The following is a 24,392-nucleotide window of genomic DNA, read 5'->3' as shown; positions in this document are numbered from 1 at the left end:
AACGAATTATAATAGGTCTGGGGGATTATTTTGCTTGCATTGGTGAGCCGCCAGTGTCTTGCGAGACCAGGGTCGTTAACGTGAATGATACATTCAGGAAATGAAGTCACTCTTGATCGAATGGATGCACGTATCATGTGACTTCACATTGGAATTGCAAGAGGTTGAGAATGTTTGTTTCGAAAAGATCATTTGGCCCAACCAGGCTGTCATTCTTGATCCTGTGTCTTGCTCTGCTTTTTAATTAACCCTTTCACTGCGTTGGGGAATTTATAAATTGTGCAGGGAGAAATCAAAATGTCCACACGAACAAATGAGAAGTATTATAATGTAAGTCCGTATACTTTTAAGAAAGTATTGGAGGCCCAGGGAATGAGGTCCAAAGATGTGCGGGTTAGGTGGATTGGCCATGCTAAATTGACCCTTAGTGTCAGGGGGACTAACTAGGGTAAATGTATGGGGTTATGTGGATAGGACCCAGATGGGATTGTGGTTGGTGCAGACTCGATGGGCCAAATGGCCGCCTCCTGCACTGTAGGATTCTATGATTGCACTATTTTTAAAACTAGAACAGTTTTGGGGCAATTCCAATGCTCTGCTGGCCCATCGCTGATCTTCCACCCACTTCCGCTCGCTCTGAACTCTGCTGTCTGTATCTTAACTTCCATCAATCCAGTTCAGCCATTACCCCCACCAGGTAACCCATTCATCAAAAAAATTCACACACGTTTCAATCTCTTATTATCCCTATAACCTCTTCCATCACCCTTCAAGAGTTCTGCCATTCAGGTCTCCTGCAATTTTGGCCTGTTATCACCCCCCCCCCCCCCCCCCCCCCCCCCCAATTTTCTTTGGGCCCAACACTGGTGGCTAGGTCTCCAGCTACCTAGGCCCTCAGATCTGAAATTCCTTTCTTTAAATCTCCATTTCTCTCTCCTCCTCAAAATCTGCCTCTTTGGCCAAGCTGTTGGCCACTTGTCCTAATGGGGTGGCCCAGTGGTTAGCGCTGCTGCCTCACAGCGCCAGGGACCCTGGGCTCGATTTCCGGCTTGGGTTACCGTCTGTGCGGAGTCTGCACCTTCTCCCCATGCCTGCCTGAGTTTCCTCCGGGTGCTCCGGTTTCCTTCCACAGTCCAAAGATGTGTTGGTTAGGAATTTAGTACTAAATTCTCCCTCCGTGTACCCAAACAGGTGCCAGAATATGGCAACTAGGGGATAGTCACAGTAACTTCAGGTGCCACGGTGCTGCCCTGGATTGAGTGCCATCTTTTGGATGAGATGCTAAACCAGGGCATCATTTTTCCTCTTGGATGGAAGTAAAAGATTCATGGCACTTTTTAAAGAATAGCAGAGATGTTCTCTCCAGTGTTCTGGCTAATATTTATCCTTTAATGAACATTGATAAAACAGATAATTTGCTCAAGATTAGACTGTTTGTGGGATCTTGCTGTTGCAAATGAAGTCTCCTGTATTACAACTGTGACTACACTTTTTAAAAAAATACTTGACTGATTATATGCTGAGGCTTTGAATGGCATTCCCAAAATGTCCTCTCTATCATAATATTGAGAATTGATAAATTGACCTTGTCTCATTCTTAGTCACAAATAGACATTCATAACCTGACTTCTACCATTCTCCCCCTCTCCCCTTTTTTTCACCAGTGGTGCTCCCCCCTGAGAAGGCTGAGCCATGTGATGGATTCACATCGACTTTCGGTCAGGAAGACGGAGAGAAATGCCCTGGGAAAGAAACCAGCCGAGGGACAGGCAAGAAACGGTTGAACTTTGATGTGAGTTTTGCAATCTGGGGGACGGTGAATGAATGGTTTTTGGGGAGAGTTCTATTGATAGGACGAACAAAAGGTTGACTTTGGCCTAATAAGAACCAAATGTTCAAAGAAATGTGGGTGTTTTGCCTATATGGTGCTTGTTTACTCTAAGTATGGTAATAATAATTAGAAGAAATTCTACAACCCCAATAGGAAGTTGCACTCTCGGGGAATATGGTTGAAGAATCAGGGCTACAGTGCTGGGATGTTATGTCCGATCTGTGCCACAGATTCCTGCTGGGAGTGCAGGAGGGAATATTGGAGGAGTAGTCAGTCGAGTCTGGTACACCATTCAGATGGGTCACAGCTGACCTGTATTTTAATTTCATTTACCCATCTTTTGTTCCGTATCCTTTTAATAACCTTGCCTAACAAAAAAAGACTATTAATCCAGAAACTCAGCTAATGTTCTGGGGATCCAGGTTCGAATCCCGCCACGGCAGATGGTGGAATTTGAATTCAATAAAAAATATCTGAAATTAAGAATCTACCGATGACCATGAAACGATTGCCGATTGTCGGAAAAATCCACCTGGTTCACTATTGTCCTTTTAGAGAAGGAAATCTACCGTCCTTACCCAATCCAGCCTACATGTGACTCCAGAGCCGTAGCAATGTGGTTGACTCTCAACTGCCCTCGGGCAACTAGGGATGGGCAATAAATGCTGACCAGCCAGTGACACCCATGTCCCACGAATGAGTTAAAAAATGTATTGATCCCAGTTTTGAATTTGTCAGTTGACCCAGCCTCAACAACCTTTTGAAGGAAAGAATTCCAGATTCCATTGTCCTTGTGTGAAGAAGTACTTCTTGACATTAACCGTGAACAATCTAGTTGTAATTTTAAGGTTATCTCGCCCCCACCCCCCCCAACGGGCTAGAAACCAGATCAGAAATATTTTCTCTCTCTCTATCCCTCTCTCTCTCTCGCTATCCCTCTCTCTATCCCTTTACACACTCACATCCTTCAAACAACTTTAACAACTCAAATTACATCAGCACTTCTATCATCAAGATGATACAAACTGAGTCAATGCAACTTTTTTTCTGGTGCTTCAACAAGAATTGAATTTATTATTTCTGTTGTGTACAAGTGGGTAGCATGGTGGCACAGTGGTTAGCACTGTTGCCTCACAGCACCAGCGATCCGGGTTCGAATCCCGGTTTGGATCACTGTCTGTGCGGAGTCTGCACGTTCTCCCAGTGTCTGTGTGGGTTTCCTCCGGGTGCTCTGGTTTCCAACCACAGTCCAAAAGACTACTGGTTAGGTGCATTGGCCATGCTAAATTCTCCCTCGGTGTAGCCGAACAGGCGCCAGAGTGTGATGACTAGGGGATTTTCACAGTAACTTCATTGCAGTGTAAATGTAAGCCTACTTGTGACACTAAGTAAACTTAACAACTTAAGCCTTTGGTCTCCTGTTTTCGATTTCACCCCTTTACAATGGTTTATATGAATCACCAGATGACGTTGGGTACACCGTTGATGTTGCGACGCAGTGCGTATCAATGAAGTCACTAGTTTAATGATTTTCTCAAACCTTCCTTCTTCGGCTTACAATAGAATTGGATCTCATAAGTTCCATGAATCGCTGACTGTGAAATGTTCCAATGCAAAAACTTGAAGTTGTAATATACTGGCAACATTTTTTAACTGATAGAAAACACATCTGAGCACAGCGGCTATCCGACTTATTGGCCACTAGAGCCATTTGTGGCGAATTGGGAATCTGAATGTGGAGAATTGGCTTTGGATTCGCAAATAGGAAATGAGTAACAGACCCTATCAGTGTGTATCTGAGTTCAATTCTAACATTCGCATGCATATGCTTGTGATTTTTAATGATATTGTGCACTGCTTGGCAAAGTGAGAGGGAAAATGGAGAGTGTTTTTTGATACGGATACTTCCTTGCTTACTGAATAGTCGAGGTTTGGAAGTATATATACAAGTGTGAAGTACATTTATCTGCATTGTGTATAGAGTGCATGTGTCTACAATGGTGCCACCATAGCTACACCAATGACTAGTCAGCAATTTCCATTGTACAATGCCACGCCAAATCCCCTGCGTGTGAGTCAGTGGAGAAATCTGGCATCAAGCAGAATAGTGTTGGCCTGTAAGGTCTCATTTGATTTTTGCATCTTGTATTGAGGCAGCTAATCGCCACCTTTCAGGGCCGGATTGGAAAGGTGGATAAAAGCAAAATACTGTGGATGGTGGAATCCTGATAGAAAAACAGCAAATGCTGGAAAATCTCAGCAGGTCTGACAGCATCTGCGGAGAGGGAATAGAGCCAACGTTTCGAATCTGGATGACCATTCGTCAGAGCTGAGCTCCGACGTTGGAAAGGTGGAAATTGGCCTTTGAGGTCATGGGTTGGAAAAGGGCAAAATCAGCCAGGGGACCCAGCCTAGAGAGCTTCCTAGCAATATTCACTGGAAACCTAGGAGTGCGGGAATGTCAGGTTAACTAGAGATCAGCACAAGGCTTGCACATTGAGATGGGCATTCAGGTAGAAGTGCTATGAGTCTTACCCTTCGAACTAACCCAACGCGAGAATAGGTTCCTTCGATTAAGAGGAAGCCTGGTATGTTTTTCCAAAGCATTTGAGGGGCGACCTGATTGAGGTGTTCAAGATTATGTGGGGCATGGACAGGGTAGTTACGAGGGGACACAAGTTAAGAGTGAGAGGTTTAGGGGGGATTTGAGGAAAAGCTTTTTTACCCAGAGGGTGGTGACAGTCTGGAATGCACTGCCTGGGAGAGTGGTGGAGGCGGGATGCCTCATATCTTTTTTAAAAGTACCTGGATGAGTAGATGGCACACCATAACATTCAAGGCTGTGGGCAAATGGGATTAGTTGGGCAGGTCGGGGCCTTTCATGCGTCAGCACAGACTCGATGGGCCAAAGGGCCTCTTCTGCACTGTAGTATTCTGTGATTCATTAATTGAATACAGGATAAAATAAAATGAAAGTACTGGAGTACAAAGAACAACAGCAAGATTAAGGCAAGTACTGTTGCTAGTTAATTCTGAAACAAACTACTAACTCCTCAAATTTCCTGCTATGAAGGGGTGCTCGGCTTCCACCATTTCCTTACAGCAACCAAGCTTAATAGCAGATTCCGCCCAGGTTTTACATGACTGCCACACCATACTTGGGTGTTCTGGTGTACCTTAAGTTATGACGAGATTTCAATCTGTTGAAAGAATCCTGTAAGTGGAGGAGAGATTTAGAACAGAGAAATGCCCTTTCTTTTCAGGAGCTAGAGTGTGACGTTTCTGTTGAAGAAGATAACCATCAGGAATGGACCTTCACTCTTTATGATTTTGACAACTCTGGCAAGGTTACTAAGGAGGTACATTTCCATTTGTTACTGCTTCTTATAGGGGCATGGTGTGTTACGGTCTGCATACTACCAATGTAAATGGTACTGATGTAACTCTTTAGCTCCTAACATTTGGGAGAACTCTAGGCACTACCTAACCAGCTCTAAAGAAGCTTGCTGCTTTGACTGAGTTTTTTTTTTCAAGTTTGTGGGAAGTAGAATGATATCCAGCGGTTTCTGGTGCTGCTGCTCTGTTAGAGCAATTCCAGATTCACTTTGATTAATGAGTGGGGAGAGTGAGATACATCTGCTTGGTGAAGATAGCCACTCTCTTGAGGCCCTGGGGCAGAAGGCTTAAAAAGCTGAAGTCAAGTCTTGAATATGTGACGCCCAAAACAAATCCAAGTCTGGAGAAACACTATTTAAGCAAAAGACCCGTCCCGACCCTTCAACAAGGTTGAAGCAGTGACTGAGAGTTAGGGAATGGTCTACAAGGGTCCATTTTACTTTTAGCTCCTCTAAAATGTTGGGTATGGGAGATCCTTCGCCAATTTCTATGATTAAAAAATATTGTTAGTCAGGCAAATTCTTTGAAAAATAGGAAGTGAATGATCTCTTGCTGAGCACATCCAGTAAGATGGGTTTTTAATTGCAGTGAGATTCTTGGAGTGTTTAAAACCTTGGATTATTCCTCGATCTCAACAAGCTCTTTCATCTGTTGTAGTGCAGATTTGTTGTTTAATTGTGTTGCATCTGATTTTTATAAAAACATCATCTTGGGAAAATCAGTGTTGCTGATTTGAAAGTTGATGTTTGTACAGGATTTCTCGTTTTGGGAAACCTGTAAGTTTTTGCTACAGTGGTTTGTGGAGTCTTCGTAGGGCGAGCAGTATCTAGACATTGATAATAGAGGGAAGGGTAAAGTTCTCGCTAGAAGTTGATCAGTGGCCATAGCGATGACTTGATTTAATTGTTGCTCACTTTGGCCTCAAAGCATGGAGCAAATTAAAATAACATTGCCAATTCACTTAGTTTGTTGCCATGTGGCAACACTATGGCAGCTCTCCTTGTACCACCCAACACCACAAATCCTTTGACATTTCCTTATATTGGGTTGAAGGGTTATGGGGAGAAGGCAGGAAAATGGGGATGAGGAGCAGATTAGCCATGATCGAATGGCCTAATTCTGCTCCTATATCGTATCTCATGAACTTATGAAGAGTAGATGGAAGATGCTCCCCTAAATTGCCATATCATCTGCAACCCTAAAGATAGTCAACTAGGATGCAACAGGTCATATAATTGGACACTTTTCAACTGCTTCCGAATGAGACAGAGTGCGCACCTCATATCTTCTCCTATTAGGCCGTCATGTCGAGACAATTACAATCTATGCCCCACCTAGTAGATGACCTGATTACCTGTTGGCTTTGCATGCCGGTAACGTTGCCCTCAATCTGCATATACCAAATAAATAATTGCAGCCGTGGCAGTCTCTTGTTGGTACTGGTCGAAAATGTCCCATCCCACCTGCCACGCGAATAGTAGTGGGCGAAACAGAAAATTCGATGGACCACTTAAAGGTCCGATGAACTCGGGTGGGAATTTCCGGTCTTGGGGCGCACGTGGCCAGAAAATCGCGCCCATCTTTACAGAGAAGGATTACGGGTTTTTTTGCTTTTGGGAGGGTGAGGCATGAAAGAAAACAAACATTTTCAACACCATGAGGTAAACATCAGATAATGTTCCTCGCTCAGAGTGAAGTAGACACATAGCATGAACAGGAGAAATGGGAGTGAGGAGAGGATACTCCAGGGAATTGTGGGGCAACTTCTTTACCCATTACAATATGGAACTTGCTACCACGTGGAGTAGCTGAGGCATTGATGCGTTTAAGGGGAAGCTAGATAAGTATATGAGGTGAGAAAGGAATAGAGAGATAAAATAGGTGTGGAAAATGCTGGAAATACTCAGCAGGGCAGGCAGCTTCTGCCAAGGGACCACTCGTGGGAGACCCAATGAGGATTAGGTGACTGTCTTCTGGAACAGCTGATTCAGTTGATGAGCATGACCCCAAAGTTCCAGTCACCCGTCATTTTAATTCACCTTGCTCCCATGTTGGCCTCTCTGTCCTCGGGCTTCCTGCAGCGTTGCTACAAAGTTCAACACCTGTTTCAGGAACAGGACCTCATCATTCGATTAGGGACTTCACAGCAATGCATTCGACCATTTCAGATGGTAACCTGTGCCCCCATTTTATCATTTTCTTTGCAGGTTCCGTTTTGCTGTCTTGTTTTTCCCGCTCCTTGCTTTTGAGCAGTAGCTGGTAATTCTGCCATTCGCACCTCACCTTTGTTTCTTTACTTGTCCCATTACCATTCTCTTTGCCTTACACCACCAAGCCTTTAGTACTTAATGCCTCCTGCCTTCTGCACTATCATAGACATTCCCTTTTCTTTTTCCAACCTTCCTTGCTTTCATTTGATTAAAACCTACAACATTTCTAACTTTTCTTAGTTCTGATTAAAAGTCAATGATCTGAAATGTTAACTCTGTTTCCCCCTCCACAAATACCGTCTGACCGGAGTATTTCTGTCATTACAATTCCTACAGTGCAGAAGGAGGCCATTCGGCCCATTGAGTCTGCACCGACTTTCCGACGGACCATCCCACCCAGCCCTTAGCCCCATGTATTTGCCCCGTTAATTCCCCTAACCAACACACCCTGGAACACTAAGGGGCAATCTAGCATGGCCAATCCACCTAACCTGCACATCTTTGGACTGTGGGATGAAACCGGAGCACATGAGGAGAACAAACATGCAAACTTCACACAGACGGTCACCCGAGGCTGGAATTGAACCCGGGACCATGGTGTTGTGAGGCAGCAGTGCTAACCACTGTGCCACCATGCAGCCCTGCATCAGACATTCACAATATTTTGCTAAATGATATAATAGGGTTAGGTGAAAAGAGGGAGGAGGCTTGTGTGGAGATCAAACATTGGGAATTGGACTGAATTGATTGTACCTGTGCTGTAAACTCATTCTGCATAAAATGTACTCCGATCCATCATAATCTCGTACCTTTGAGTCGGTCACATTCGTGTTTTATGAAGATTCTCCAGTTTTCACACTGGGGAGCAGACATTAGTCTAAATCAGGTTTGCTCAACGTGTGGGTTGTGGGCCACATCGTGGAACCCCTCCATGTGGCCCCGCAAAGCAGTGGTTTAAAAGCTGGTAAGATGGGTCAATGAATTTGAATATTTCTGCAAGGGATTGCTCCTTTGGTTACAGCCTAACAGCAGCAGCAAACATGGGACAGAAATAGACTGATTGTAGGAGCAGTCAAAACACCAGCAACTGCAAAAATCCAGACCATTGCTCACTATGGTTTCTAGTGACTCCAGCTACTTTCTCCCTGCTCCCAGTCCTTTGGCCCAGCTCCCTTTGCTTTGCCTACCTTCCCCCCCCCCCTCCACCCAGCTCCCAGTTCTCTGGCCTAGCTGCTGTTTTTCCTGGCAACCCATCCCTCATCTCCCCCCCCCCCCCCCCCCCCCCCCACCTCCCAATATATCCCATGTTCCTCCCAGCACTTTCCAATTCTTGGGTGGGCACCTGCATTCAGTCACCACTAGGCCTCAGGCCTCACTTCAGGTTTCTCTTCTGCACTTTCCACCCCCCGCCAAGTGATTTTTGACGGTGAGTAATTAAGGGTGGGGGGGTGTGTGTGTGTGAAAGAGATGGAGAAGGGGGGGGTAGTGAGAGGGAGGGGTGCGAGTGCCTGGCTTGCTCACAGTCTCAGAGTTCTCGTTCACCTTCACCTGCACACACCAACATGCACTCTCACTGTGGATGAGGGTGAGTGAGCATCCTGAGAGTGGGAGTGAACTGGACACACGTGCGTGCGCACGCGCTCTCTCCCTTTCGCACTCTAGTGGTCGTCTTTATTTGTTCCCCATTTTTTAAACTGTTGATTTACTGTTGACTCTTTGTTTTGCTCAGCAAGTTGTTTCTTTTCTTATGTCAGCTTTTCTTTTTAAATTCATGTTTCACTTTGTGTCAAACCTTGTTTGACCGTTTTCTGTCGTCTCTTCCCCCCCCTCCCCCCCCACCCCATCATGGAATGGTTGGCCAAGCCTGGTCTAAATTATCCGGGTGTATGCCAATCCTGTGAATACTGACTTTGTCACCAGCGTGCGTTGGCAAACAGCAAGTGGGGTTCCTCACTGCCAGCCCCTACTGAGAAACGTGAGATCATCCACTCTCGATCAAGGACAGATGGATCCAGAGTATTTTCTAAATGGTTAGATGCTGGAAACTGTGGAGGGCCACAGACATGGAGGGGCCCAAGTACAGAGATTGCAAAACCGTGGGTTAGGTACTAAAAAAATAGTCATTTAAAAGGTTAATGAAATCATAGAATCCCTACAGTGCAGAAGGTGTTCTCGAACCACGTTTCCCCACGTCTGCGTGGGTTTCCACTGGGTGCTCCAGTTTTTTCCCACACTCCAAAGATAGAACCATAGAATCCCTACAGTGCAGAAGGAGGCCATTCAGCCCATTGAGCCTGCACTCGTAACAATCCCATGTGCAGGTTAGGTGGATTGCCCATGCTAAATTGGCCCTTAGTGTCAGGGGGGTGAGCAGGGTAAATATGAGGGAGTTAAAGGATAGGCCTGGCTGGGATTATTGTGAGCACAGGCTCAGTGGCCCGAATGGCCTGCTTTTGCTCTGTAGCGATTCTGAGTCTGCATTGACTCTCTCTCAGAGCATCTTACCCAGGCCCTATCTCTGTAACCCCACATATTTACCCTATACATCTTGGGACACTAAGGAGCAATTTAGCCTGGCCAATCCCCCGAACTTGCACATCTTTGGATTGTGGGAGGAAACCGGAGCACCCGGAGGAAACCCGCACAGACGCAAGGAGAACGGGCAAACTCCACACAATCACCCAAGGCCGGAATTGAACCTGAGTCCCTGGTGCTGTGTGGCAGCAGTGCTAACCGCTGTGCCATCGTGCCGCCCCAATGTCAGCTGGAATACAAAGGGGTGGGAAATATGCTTCAGTTGTATAGCGCTCCTATTAGACTGTATCTAGACTCTAGAGTACATGCATTCAGTTCCGGACACTGCACCTCAGTGAGGATGCTTTGATCTTAAAGGAATTGCAGTGTTGGTTCACTGGAATGATACTAAAGCTGAAGGGTTAAATTACGAGGGCATGTTGCACAGACTCTGCTTAGCTTCAAATACAGAAGATTAAGGTGTTTAAGGTGATTAAATGATTTGCTGGGGTAGATAGCAAACTATTTCCTCGCCTAGTGTGGAGTTCAAAAAATAAAGTGGGCATAACTTTAAAACTGGAGCTAAGCATTTCCGGAGTGATATCAGCAAACACTTCTTCACGCAGTAGTGTAAATCTGGAAATTCCAGGAAAGGCTGTGAACTTTGGGTCAATTGGAAATATAATATTCAATTCTGGTCGCCACACTACCAGAAGGATGTGGAGGCTTTGGAGAGGGTACAGAAAAGATTTACCAGGATATTGCCTGGTTTGGAGGGCATTAGCTATGAGGAGAGGTTGGAGAAACTTGGTTTGTTCTCACTGGAACGACGGAAGTTGAGGGGCGACCTGATAGAAGTCTACAAGATTATGAGGGGCATGGACAGAGTGGATAGTCAGAAGCTTTTTCCCAGGATGGAAGAGTCAATTATGACGGGCATAGGTTTAAGGTGCAAGGGGCCAGGTTCAAAGGAGATGTACGAGGCAAGTTTTTTTACACAGAGGGTGGTGAGTGCCTGGAACTCGCTGCCGGAGGAGGTAGTGGAAACAGATACGATAGTGATTTTAAGGGGTGTCTTGACAAATACATGAATAGGATGGGAATGGAGGGATATGGTCCCCGGAAGAGTAGGGGGTTACAGGTCAGTCGGGCAGCATGGTCGGTGTAGGCTTGGAGGGCCGAAGGGCCTGTTCCTGTGCTGTAATTTTCTTTGTTCTTTCTTTTGTAACATCAAAATTCAATAGATTGAATTTTGTATAAGGGTAGTCAAGGATATAGAGTTGAGGTACAGATCAGTCATGACCTAATGGAATAGGCAGAAGGGTTTAATGGGCTGCTCCTGCTGTTTGGTAACAGACTCAAGGGGCTAAATTACCTTCTATTACAATGTGGAAACTTGGCGCACAGCTGTTGCAAAAAAAAGCAATTTAAAATGTTGTCACGTATCAGTGTGCTGGAACTTGAACATGATAGTTTGAATTTTTTAACGTTCTTGAGGTGTTAGGATATCATATACGGCATGGACTCGTGTTTGAATAATCCATGTGTCTAATCGTTAACCTATAGGAAGAGCTTCTGTGCAGCCAAGGATTTTTTTTTGAATGCAACATAACTTTGTGAATCGTTTGTGTTTATTTTGAATATGTAGGATATGTCTAGCTTGATGCACACCATCTATGAAGTTGTGGACGCTTCAGTCAACCAATCATCTGCCAGCAGCAAGACATTGAAGGTCAAGTTGACGGTGACCCCTGAACCCTCCCATAGGAAGAAAGATGGCCTTTCCAATGGACAAGGTAAACCAGTTGACAACTAAGCTCAACACTGAATAGTTTCCTTTCTGTTTAATTATTTTTTTTCTCCTGGAATGTGTGTTTCTGAACAGGAGGGATGTCTAACTGGTAGATATTTGGATTACCTGGTCAAATATAATTGTCAATCTAAACTTTTAAGTTGCCACAACATTACAGCTCTATTCAGTCCTACAAGATGGACTAAAATGCCCAGTCTCTCTGATGCTGCAAGGGTTTGTTTTGTAAATAAAATGTTCCTGCCCAATTTTTCGTTGCACCCTTATTGTCACGGCCTTGACTCAGTAAGTAGGGCTATCACCATCTGAGTCAGAAGATTATGGGTGTAATTCCCCCTCTAGAGACTGAAGCACCAAATTCAGACCCGTCACGGGAATCTGAGCGGGGGAGGGGCAGACCATGGAAAGGCGTGTTGACCTCTGGCGGGATTTTACGGTTTTGGGATGAACGAGACCATAAAATCCCGTCCCTCATTTCAGTGCTGAGAGAGTTCTATCCTCCCATCCTGTTTTATCTGAACTTAACTCGGAAAGGCAGCCAGCATAATGAAGGACACCACGCACTCCGGACATGCTCTCTTCCACCTTCCATCAGGAAAAAGATACAAAAGTCTGAGATCACGTACCAACCAAGTCAAGAACAGCTTCTTCCCTGCTACAGTCAGACGTTTGAATGGACCTACCATATATTAAGCTCTGCACCCTAGCTATGACTGTACCACTATATTCTGCACCCTCTCCTTTCTTTCTCCCCTATGTACTCTATGGATGGTATGCTTTGTCTGTATAGTGCACAAGAAACAATACTTTTCACTGTATCCCAATACATGTGGCGGGGGTGGGGGTGGGGGGGGGGTGGTGGTGGTGGTGGTCGGGGCTGTGGGGGGGGTTGGGGGTTGGGGCTGCAGGCGGGGGTGGCGGATTGGGAGATCGGGACAGCCGGGATGGGGGTTTACACCAGTTTTTATGTGAATTTGGCATTTAGAATTGTTTTGGGAGAATCCCACCCATTACTTGCGAAGAGTATGTGTTTTTATTTGAGGAGCTTGGAAACTGCTGTGAGGCAGTGAGCATTGGCTGAATTTAAACAGGTTTACGGACAGATTATGGTGTTTTCCTTTTGCAGATCGAGAAAGCGGTCGATGTAGGAACGAAACGGAACATACAGAGGAAATGAAGAGCGTGGATAAAAGGCTGTCTGCTCAGCTAAGGTACTGGAGGATAAATTCGTCTCCTCTAACACATTTCTGGCCTGATTTCCACATCGCGAGGATCATTGAAAAGGGCGATGAAGTGGAAAAGCCATTATAACCCCTGGGGTGCTGAGCGCTTGAACCTGTTACTCTTTTCTCGGTAGATTGTGGCGAGATCGAGAGGTGCGAATCTGCCAGGTTCAACTCCCAGTAGAAATTCTCACTCGACAGGAAGACAAAATCCATAATAAGCCCCCCTGGTGCTGTAGTTGTCTCTCCAACTAGCTCTCGACCTTGGGAAAAGGAACATTCTAGAATGATTTCCTCGAGATATGTCAGGAACAAACTTCTCTCCCTTTTCACAAATTAATCACATTTCACTTGTCGCGTTCCTCAATCTCATTTCTCTGATGAAAAAAAAAATCCAAATATCTCTGTCACAACTATATTGTCATCCTCTGAGACTTTATGCAGCAATTTCACTATCCCTTGGTGCATCGATTCCACATTACATGGATTGTAACAGCTCAAGAAGGCAGTTCACCAATACTTGTCAAAGGACAATTGAGGGTGACAAATGATAGCAGATGGGGCAGCATGGTGGCACAGTGGTTAGCACTGCTGCCTCACAGCGCCAGGGACCTGGGTTCAATTCCAGCCTCTGGTCACTGTCTGTGTTGAGTTTGCACATTCTCCCCATGTCTGCGTGGGTTTCCTCCAGGTGCTCCAGTTTCCTCCCACAGTCCAAAGATGTGTGGGTTAGGTGGATTGGCCATGCTAAATTGCCCTTTAGTGTCAAGGAAACTAGCTCTGGTAAATGCCTGGGGTTATGGGGATAAACACAGTAAGAAGTCTCAACACCAGGTTAAAGTTCAACAGGTTTATTTGGTAGCAATATCCACTAGCTTTCGGAGCGCTTGCTGCTCCTTCGTCAGGTGAGTGGGAATTCTATTCACAGACAGGGCATATAAAAAGACAAGCTCAATTTACAAAATAATGGTTGGAATGCGAGTCTTTACAGGTAATCAAGTCTCAAAGGTACAGACAGTGTGAGTGGAGAGAGCATTAAGCACAGGTTAAAGAGATGTGTATTGTCTCCAGATAGGACAGTTAGTGAGATTTTGCAAGCCCAGGCAAGTCATGAGGGTTTCAGATAGTGTGACATGAACCCAAGATCCCGGTTGAGGCCGTCCTCATGTGTTTGGAACTTGGCTATCAGTCTCTGCTCAGCGACTCTGTGCTGTCGTGTGTCGTGAAGGCCGCCTTGGAGAACGCTTACCCTAAGAGCAGAGGCCGAATGCCCGTGACCGCTGAAGTGTTCCCCAACAGGAAGAGAACACTCTTGCCTGATGATTGTCAAGCGGTGTTCATTCATCCGCTGTCGTAGCGTCTGCATGGTCTCCCCAATGTACCATGCACTAACCTCACTAACTGCACTAATCTCACTAATTGTCCTGGCTGGAGACAATACACATCTCTTTAACCTGTGCTTAACGCTCTCTCCACTCACATTGTCTGTACCTTTAAGACTTGATTACCTGTAAAGACTCGCATTCCAAACATTATTTTGTAAATTGAGTTTGTGTCTTTATATGCCCTGTTTGTGAACAGAACTCCCACTCACCTGACGAAGGAGCAGCAAGCGCTCCGAAAGCTAGTGGATTTTGCTACCAAATGAACCTGTTGGACTTTAACCTGGTGTTGAGACTTCTTACTGTGTTTACCCCAGTCCAACGCCGGCATCTCCACGTTATGGGGATAGGCATTGGGTGGGATTGTGGTCGGTGCAGACTCGATGGGCCGAATGGCTTCCTTCTGCACTGTAGGATTCTATGAAGCTCGTATGTCAATAATGAATAATAATAATTTAAAAATCTTTCCTTGCTCCTAATTTTCTCATTTTTTTTAACATGTGCTCCCCTGAATTTGACTACACTGAAAATCTGCCAGTCAGTTCTGTATGTATGCTTTAAAACATACATCATGCATCATCTCAAGTGCCATCTTTTCCAACATCTTCAAACTCTGTTTGTAACTTATCTCGATAACTGTAATATTCTTAGTTTCTCAGTGCTTCAGATTTTTGAGCCACAATATCCTAGCTTGGATACAAATTGATTCAAGTCTTCAGTACAAACTGTTGAAAACTGTGGGCGGCACAGTAGTTAGCAGTGCTGCCTCACAGCGCCAGGGACTTGTGTTCAATTCTGGCCTTGGGTGACTGTGGAGTTTGCCCATCCTACCCATGTCTGCATGGGTTTCCTCCAGGTGCTCCGGTTTCCTCCCATACTCCAAAGATGTGTGGGTTAGGTGGATTGGCCTTGCTAAATTAACCTTTAGTGTCGGGGATTAGCAGGGTAAATTCGTGGGTTACGGGAATAGGGCCAGGGTGGGATTGTTGTCAGTACATGCTTTATGGGCCGAATGGCCTGCTTCTGCACTGTTGGAATTCTATGGGGGAGGAATCTTCCCATCCCACCTGTCACGGGAATTGTAACCGGGTTTGGGGGGGCAAACCTTACATCGGTCCATTGATCACAGCCCGGATTTTCCAATTTTGGGGTGAATGCGGCCAGAAAAGTCCGCCCTATGATTCTAAAAGTCAAGTTCAGGCCTGGTGTCAGGAGCACTTGCTCAATATCGGAGATTGTGTGCTTACTAGGATCATGTAGCTCACTCGTTTCTGTTAGAGATGAGATGGGCTGAATGGCCTTCATGTGATGATGAGAATTGCGCATACGTCCTTCAGCTGAGGTCTAACCAAGTGTCGTCTCATTCATACGCAATAGTGAGCTGCAGCAACAATATAGAGCTGGTGGCTTCCTCTAGCCACTTCAACTCTGTCCAGCACACTGCGCCATTGTTCCACTTAATGCTTCCTCCTTCTGGTTCCTTGTCTTCCCTTTACATTTATAAACAGTGAACCTCAAGAACTAGCTATTGACTCGATGAACTAAATTCTTCTGAACTTGGTTGCATTGGTTTTCACTTTTTGACCAGCCTTCCATTTTGATATAGTCAACTCGCTTGTAAATTTTCCTTGCCCAATCCTTATTCATTAATATAAGTGGTAAGAAGCAATTGGCCTTCCGTCCTCATTCTAGCTTCATTGATAGCTGCCAATTGTTTCCAAGTTTGAGCTTGTCTGTTGGCCAATGTTAGCCTTTGTTTTGTGCTATTTTGTATTGTCAGCTGCCAACATTTTAAAGCTTTCCTGAAAATCTCAAGTACATGTCAGCTGTAGTTTCCCTGACCACCATTTTTGACCCAGGAGGCCATTTGGCCCACTGTGACTGTATGCTGGCTCTTTGAAAGAGCTAATTCCTCTCCTCTGCTCTTTTCCCATGGCCATAATCGCTTCCATAAAACAAGAAACTCCAGCAATCCAACATTTCTGGTAACAGCCCTTTAACATGTTGTGACTTTCACTGGGCTCACACACTCGAGCTCGTTTCGAATCTGGTGTGCTATAGTTTCCTGCGGTTTTCTCAATTGTTTACTTTCTTGAAATAGGGAGCCATGTTAGTCACTTGCCAAGCCTTCAGAATCTGACCCAAATTTAGTGAACTTGCTAAAGACAAACGGCTAAGATTCATAAATTTTAGACTTAAGTGGATTGGCTAGTTTGTGCATTTGGAGTTTTAACTTTTAATGGCCCTATGTATCCTTCAATATGTGCTGCGAGTTACTTTGGCATGCTTCTAATGGGTTCTTGGAACTCACTTGTCCTGCTTAAGCAACTTATCCTCCCGCTGTTCCTGAGGGTAAGGATTGATGAGGAATAACTGGTTGGTGACTGTGTGGAGTTTGCACATTCTCCCCATGTCTGCGTGAGTTTATTCCGGGTGCTCCAGTTTCCCACGTCCAAAGATGTGCGGGTTAGGTGGATTGGCCATGCTAAATTGCCCCTTAATGTCAGGAGACTAGCTAGGGTAAATACATGGGGTTATGGGGATGGGGCCTGGGTGGGATTGTGGTCGGTGCAGACTCGATGGGCCGAATGGCCACCTCCTGCACTGTAGGATTCTATGACTCTGCATCTTTTTTTAATACGTCTGGATTCTAGAACTCTAGATTTCCACTCAGAGGCCAGTTTCTTTCTTTCATCATTTACTGTATATTTTGAATAGACCTTTATTTATTGTTCATTAAAAGTGGCCAGGTTGTGGGGGTCTTTTATTGTGACACACTTTTAACAGCTGCAGATTGGCTATAAATCTGCTGGGTCAAAGTTCAACAAAAAAAATGGTGGAGGCAGGTACTGAGGGAGGTATTTGGAAATGAAACCAGAGCTTGCTGCAGACGTGGGGATTTGACCTTCAGTTGAGGAAGTTGGCTCTGGGTTCAACCCAGAAGGTGTTGAGGCCTGTTGAGCTCACACTCAGAACTGTTATATGCTGAGAGTGAGTCGAAAGCGCAAAAAGGATCTTAATTGTGTGTTTGCTTTTTTGCAGACGATACAACAGTGACCAGCAGCATTCAAATATTCGTGAACATTACTGTGTTGATGAAAACACAGAGAGAAGGAACCATTACTTGGACTTGGCTGGGATAGAGAACTACACATCCAAATTTGGACCAGGTATAAGAATATAATGCTCACGACTTTAATTAGTTTGGAACTCGCTGCATAAATATTTCTCCTCCTTTTCCCTGTAATTCATCTGCTAATAAAGTTGAAGTTTATTTATTAGTCACAAATAGGCTTACATTCACACTGCAACGAAGTTACTGTGAAAATCCCCCTAGTCGCTACACTCCGGCGCCTGTTCGGGTACACTGAGGAAGAATTTAGCATGATCAATGCATCGAACCAGCAGGTCGACAAGATTATGAGAGGCATGGACAGAGTGGATAGTCAGAAGCTTTTTCCCTTGCAACCTCTCTAAGGCTTTGCCATCCCTCCTGAAAGTATGGTGTCCAGAATTGGACACACTGCTCCAGCAGCGGCCTAACAAGTGTTTTATAAAGATGGGCCGAATGGACTACTTCTGCTCTTCCATCTTATGGTAATTTGCATGACTCCATTGTTTTTGTGTTCAATGTCAAGAACAAACTCAATTTCATAGAATCATAGAATCCATGCAGTGCAGAAGGAGGCCTTTCGGCCCATCAGGTCAACACAGATTCTTTGACACGCCATCCCACCCAGGCCCAATCCCCGTAATCCCACATATTTTCCCCTCTAATCCCCCTAACCTACACATCCTGGGACACTAAGGGGGCATTTAGCCAATCCACCTAACCTGCACATCTTTGGGAAGAAACCAGAGCACCTGGAGGAAATTCACACACACACACGGGGAGAACGTGAAAACTCTATACAGACAGCCGTCCAAATCCGGAATTGAACACTGCTCCCTGGCGCTGTGAGGCAGCAGTGCTAACCACTGTGCCGCCCTAACTACATAGGGCAATGAGAAGGAAAGTTACATCCTCTGGTGTAATGGAGCCATCGATTTTATAGATGGAGGAATCCAAAAAGCCCAGAAACTTGTTAATGACCACAGCAAACTAAGCTGTCAGGTTGTTATTGGTTGGGGCACTCCCTCGTTCATGCCCCACTCCTCATCATCGTTCCTCATCTTGGAATTGAAAAGTAAACTCCAAATAAATTGGATAAGATCCACTCCCAAGTGAAATGTGCTGCTGGACACATTTGTCCTTCAGTTTATTTCTGCATATTTTATTCTCCTAATTGGAGCGAGAGGCACATAAACTCCTCTTTTTACAACCATCACTTATGTCAGACCTCTGTCAGCCTGGGTGTAGTCCCAAGAACCTGATCCTAGGGGGAAGACATCTATTTTCTTTCTACACAGTCGCATGGCCCTTGAATGGTTTTCAAATTCTGGGTGGTACAGATAGATTGCTTTCTCCCACCATCTTATTCCCCAAGTCACCCCACCCTCACCATCTCTCTCCCCAACTTTTCCCAGCCCCCGCCACCTGCTTCCACTAGGAATTGGTTTAAAGACATCTAAAGTCTCCATGTAGGGCCTGAAAAACTAACTTTAATCCCATCAGTGTTGTCTCGAAGCTCCCGTTGCAAAGTGGAAAAGATTTTGTACTATCAATTTTTGCAACTTTCAGTCAATACTCTTGTGGTGAGTGCAAAAGATAACTTTTGCAGGCCAAATCCGTACTTCAAGTTGTAGACCGCGAAACAACTTTCAAATGGACCAGTGTTGTCCAGTAGAAGGCACATGTGTCGAACCGAAAATTCGGACGTGCCTAATTGCTTTTTTGAATGGTAAATAAAAAGTGAGTCATAGGCACTGCAGATCATATAATCTCAATACTCATTGGCACAGCACATGGATGTGAACTTTAACCTTTCTAGCTATTGGTAAAATGGTACATTGAAAAGCAGTGTGTGCAAGTGTTTTTAACAGTTGTAGCTATTTAACTTTCCTCCGGGTGCTCCGGTTTCCTCCCACACTCCGAAAGACGTGCTGATTAGATGCATTGGCCATGCTAAATTCTCCCTCAGTGTACCCGAACAGGCGCCGGAGTGTGGTAGCTCGGGGATTTTCACAGTAACTTCATTGCAATGTTAAAGTACGCCTACTTGTGTCACTAATAAATAAACTTCAAACATCCCTTCCGATTCCGCCTCCACTCTCTCTCTCCTCATCTCCTGTGAAATTTCTGTCCAAGTGGATCGATACTACCTGTTTCAATCACACCCATGTGGTAATGAGTTTAGTATTTTCACCACTCTGGGTGAAGAAATTCCTCCTAAGGTCTGTGCTTGTTGAGTAAATGCCCACATGTTTGGTACGTTTACCTGCATTGCGTGTAAAGCTTTTTAAAATTAAATGAGTGCCTGCGGTTGAATTGGTGTTACCATAGTAACAATTTTTGGCAAGTCTGTGATTTCTAATGGACAACACTGAAATAATGAGTTCCTCAATTAAGGGAACAAAAGGGGTCAGCTGATTAAAACTGTCCATGTGGAACTAATATAAGTTGGTGGTACGCAGTGTTAATGAAGTCTGCCGAAAAAGCAGATGGTTTGGGACAATTCCAGCCTGCATAAAACTTAGCAGCATTCTGGCATTTTGAGGGCTCCCACGTGTGATTTGGCACTGATGGGGTTAAGAACTGATTTCCTTTATGGATCAAAGCGGGGAAACAACGGTGCCAAGTTGGACTGCTGCCTGTGCCCAGCACTACACGATCCGCACAAATGCAGGAACTTATCTCCTGTGCAAATACACAAGAGAGCTGGAGGGTGGCCAAGTTTCATTCACACTTGACGATAAATTAACCGCCCCAAGGCACAGCAGAACAGAAGAAGCTCTAGGGAACACTTAAAAGCCTGACTTTGAATCCTGGAAAAGTGGGCCGTGTAATTTGGAGTGACTGGTACAAAGGCTGTTCTTCACATGCTGAACAATGCAAAAAGAACTCCTGCGATGGGGCAGCAGTCACTCTTTCCACCTTTTCTCGGTGCAAAAGGAAAGGCAGTGAAAGAACACTTGACCTGTGCCGAAGGCAAAAAATCCTCTCTCTTCACGTTGGCAGTGAACCATGTTGTGTTGCATGGAATTATGTTGCTTTGAGTCTGCAGCGCGAAACAGGCCATTCGGTCCATCTATGCCAACGTATCTGCTCCATGGAAGTTTCCTCCCATTCTAATCTGGGATGGCACGGTGACACAGTGGTCAGCACTGCTCTCTCTCAGCGCCAGGGACCCGGGTTCAATTCCCGGCTTGGGACACAGTCTGTGCGGAGTCTGCACATTCTCCCCATGTCTGCGTGGATTTCCTCCCACAGTCCGAAAGACGTGCTGGTTAGCTGCATTGGCCATGCTAAATTCTCCCTCAGTGTACCCGAACAGGCGCCGGAGTGTGACGACTAGGGGATTCTCAGTAACTTCATTGCAGTGTTAATGTATGCCTACTTGTGACACTAATAAAGTAACTTCAAACATCTCTTCCCATTCCATCTCCATTCTCTCTTTCCTCACCTCCTGTGAAACTTTCTGTCTTTAAGTGGATGAATATTAGGTGTTACAATCGTGGTAATGGGTTGAGTATTTTTTAAGCTCTCTGAGTGAAGAAATTCCTCCTAAGGTCTTTATTTAATCTGCGAGTAACAATTTTATATTTGTGCCTTTTTGTTCGGACCACTTCATAATTTATGTGTTGCGGGGGGGGGAGGGGGTCTCCTAATCCCCTCAAAATGATCAGATCTACTGGAAAGTGCTACTTTGTCTCTCCTAATCTGCTCATCTCATTCTAGTGACACTGGTTTGCCCTTTATTTCTCTTTCAGGGTCCCCACCATTGCAGACCAGACAAGAACACCATGGGAAAAGCGCTCACTCCCAGAACAGGTCACGATCCCAGGAATCAGAGGCCCACAGCATCCACCACCGTCGGTCCCAGCTCCTCCTGGACCAGCCCTCTCCGACGAGCGTGGGCGAGCTCAGGTCGGGCGATACGCACCAACGTCTGAAGTGCCAGGAGAAGCCGCTGGGAAAGTCCCCTAAAGGGACGGGGAAAGCTCCGGCCGCGCCCGTGCAAAGCGGCGGGGGGGGCAGCAAGGCAGGGAAAGGCCTGCACTACCACTCCCAGCCCAGCCACGCAGGACACGACCATCATCACCTCCAGCAACAACAGCTACACAGCCACAAGAAGTACCGGCAGCGAATGAAAGAGAACCACTCCCCGCTGAAGGCAGCCCACGCTCAGCCCCCAGCACTGGAGCAAGAATTTGTACGGGATCTGCCGCCGGTTCTGTCAAGTGATGGCTACGTTATGCCCGTCATCCAGAGACACGAACACCATCACCACCATGAACACCACCATCACCATCACTACCACCATTATCACCAGTCGTGAGGAGCGGGCAACGACTGCAAGAAAGAAAAGCAAAATGTCCCGCGCTATGGCTGGACCTTGCCCGTCTCCATGGTAACTGTGTGCTCTCTGCACTGTGGCGGTGGCCATTTTTGAACTGCTACGTCGAGGCCTGCATGAGTATCAGTTGGGAAGAAACTGGCTTCAAAACTCACTTGGCCGCTCCAGCAAGTTTTCTGGCAATTTATAAGGGTTTTGTTTTTAATTTTTCTCTCAGTTTGAACTGATACATGTGTACATCCTTTTAGGGTTAATAATCACTTTCTTATCTTCTGTTCAGTGTCTGTGTGACTACGATGAGGTTGGCAGCTCTTTGGCTATATGCAGGACTGCCAGGAAGCACAGGTCTACTTTTATAGCTTGTTTTTTGTTACGATCCAAGAAATGTTGTGACACCACTCCCGTGACTGCTGCACAAGAAATATAAGCACCGGATGGAACTCCTATTTTATACTGAATGAAAAGTGCTCCTACCTTGCTTGCTTTGTGGTACTGTGGGTCTGAGCTTTCGAGACAAACTATCCATAATCAGAAATCCTAAGCTCATTCCACAAGACATCTAAAAATGGGCTTCCTCTGTCCAAACAAGATTGCCTTTACTGTAGGTACAATTTGAAGTGTACTGTGTTATGAACTGACACACGCAAAAGTCTGACAGCATGTATTAGTAACACCATAAGGATGAATGTAACGCATAGTAATCGTTTTGAAGATATAATTTATTCATATATTGAGAATTTTTTTTTATTTTTTAGTTCTATCCTGTTTGGCTTCTGACGTCGACACCCATCGATAGGTTCCCATCTTCATAGGGGAAGGATTTGGCATTTTTCTTAAGGAAGAGAAAATCTCTGTTGCCTTCCCAATATGTATTGCGTGTGACACGTTTTGGTGCAGTTAGGCAATCCTGGAGTGTATTTGTAAGCCTCGTCACATCAAGCTCTGCCAAGTAATTTAGTTTGCCCCACTCCCTCCCCCTGCCCCTGTGATGATGCTACCCTGCTAAACAGCAAGTGATGGTGAATATATTGAATGGACTCCTCACCCAGTAGCCACACCCTGGCCCAACGCGTGATTGCTTTATCGTTCACTTGCTGAAATATCTTGCTAAAACCGCCAGTCGTGTTTGAAAACCAAATGATCTTCGGAACAAATTGATGGGTGACGCACAATCCCTTTGCCTCCGTCGCTACTCTTTCTTTTTCCCCTAAAGTTTTATTATTGAAACAAAAGTGTCGGAAAAGGCCCTGGTGCCAAGGGGATGAATCAGCCACGGCTTCAATGTTGTGCCAATATAGAGGATAGCCTATTCCAGAAACTGAATTGAGCTTGGAGAGAAACAACTCCCACCTAGGTAATCCTGCTTAGAAAACAAAACCCCATATCAGAATTCCACTGCAACTGGTGTAAACCCGTATTATCTTGCATGGATGCCGGGGGGGCGGGGATGGGCTTCTGTACTCTAAGCCATCAAAGCTCTGTATCAAAATCATGGTCGATAGTTTCTCGAGTTGACACTAGTGTCAGAAGAAATATGTTACTGTAATACTTTTCTTACATTCCAGTTTTGTGTGGATTTTTCCCCATATTATGTCGACAGTATTCTCCCAGATATGTTATCAAAAGTAGCCAATACCACATTGTAGTGATATTTTTGTAAAAAAAAAGACCTTTCATAATAGTTCTACTTTATTGGATTTCACTGCGATTTTTATATAGTATTGTACATGGACTTAATTAAATGTATTATTTATTTAACAGCACGCGATCTGTTTTCATTTGACGCCTAAAGTGTTGTTAGAATCCTCAGCGAACTTGCCAGGCATCTTATTTTCTTTCTTAACTGTGACATTTGTCAGCTGTGGTTCAGTGGGTAACACCCTTGCCTCTTGAGTCAGAAGGTTGTGGATTCAAGACCCACTGCAAAGACTTCAGCACAAAGATCAAGGTTGGCGTTCCAGTGCTGTAGAGAGAGAGAGAGCTACGCTGTTCTAGAAGCGTAGAATCTCTACAGTGTAGAGAGAGGCTATTTGGCCCATCAAGCCTGCACAGACAACAATCCCCATAACCCCACCTATTTACCCTGCTAAAGTCCAAAGATGTGCAGGTTAGGTGGATTGGCCATATTAAATTGCCCCTCAAATGTCAGGCAGACTAGTAGGGTAAATACATGGGGTTACAGGGATGGGGCCTGGGTAGGATTGTGGTCGGTGCAGAATCAGTGGGCCAAATGGCCTCTTTTGACACTGTAGGGATTATATGATCTCCTTGACACTAAGGGACAATTGAGCACGACCAAGCAAGCTAACCTGAATATCTTTGGACAGTGGGAGGAAACTGGAGCACCCAGAGGAAACCGACACCGACACGGGGCCAACGTGCAAACGCCACTCAAGGTCAGAATTGAACCTGGGTCCCTGGTGCTGTGAGGCAGCAGTGCTAACCACTGTGCCACCATGCGATGGAGTTGCCATCTTTCAGATGAGATGTTAAACCAAGGCCCTGACATTTCCTCGGGTGAACTGCGAGTGAACCAACATAGATTTTGAGAGAGTGCTCCGGTTGGCCT

At 45.3% G+C, this 24,392-nt stretch overlaps 1 protein-coding gene across 2 annotated transcripts in view; it reads left to right on the top strand.

The window, feature by feature from the left end:
- nkd2b (NKD inhibitor of WNT signaling pathway 2b) overlaps nucleotides 1–23,586 on the top strand; it is a 129,270-nt gene extending 105,684 nt beyond the window's left edge. Inside the window, exons 5-10 of one of the 2 annotated variants that reach the window (XM_078229091.1) lie at nucleotides 1,665–1,792; nucleotides 5,095–5,190; nucleotides 11,600–11,747; nucleotides 12,888–12,972; nucleotides 17,409–17,536; nucleotides 21,237–23,586. In XM_078229091.1, the coding sequence (XP_078085217.1) occupies nucleotides 1,665–1,792; nucleotides 5,095–5,190; nucleotides 11,600–11,747; nucleotides 12,888–12,972; nucleotides 17,409–17,536; nucleotides 21,237–21,805 (1,154 nt within the window). In that variant the 3' untranslated portion in view covers nucleotides 21,806–23,586. The remainder of the gene's footprint in view (nucleotides 1–1,664; nucleotides 1,793–5,094; nucleotides 5,191–11,599; nucleotides 11,748–12,887; nucleotides 12,973–17,408; nucleotides 17,537–21,236) is intronic. The other variant, XM_078229103.1, reaches the window with a different exon arrangement.
- The last annotated feature ends 806 nt before the right edge of the window (nucleotides 23,587–24,392 follow it).

The sequence above is a fragment of the Mustelus asterias genome, chromosome 2 (genome assembly GCF_964213995.1).
Source record: "Mustelus asterias chromosome 2, sMusAst1.hap1.1, whole genome shotgun sequence".
In the NCBI taxonomy this organism is placed as follows: domain Eukaryota; kingdom Metazoa; phylum Chordata; class Chondrichthyes; order Carcharhiniformes; family Triakidae; genus Mustelus; species Mustelus asterias.
The sequence above is the reverse complement of the archived record's forward strand: the minus strand, read 5'-3'. Positions and strand labels throughout refer to the sequence as shown.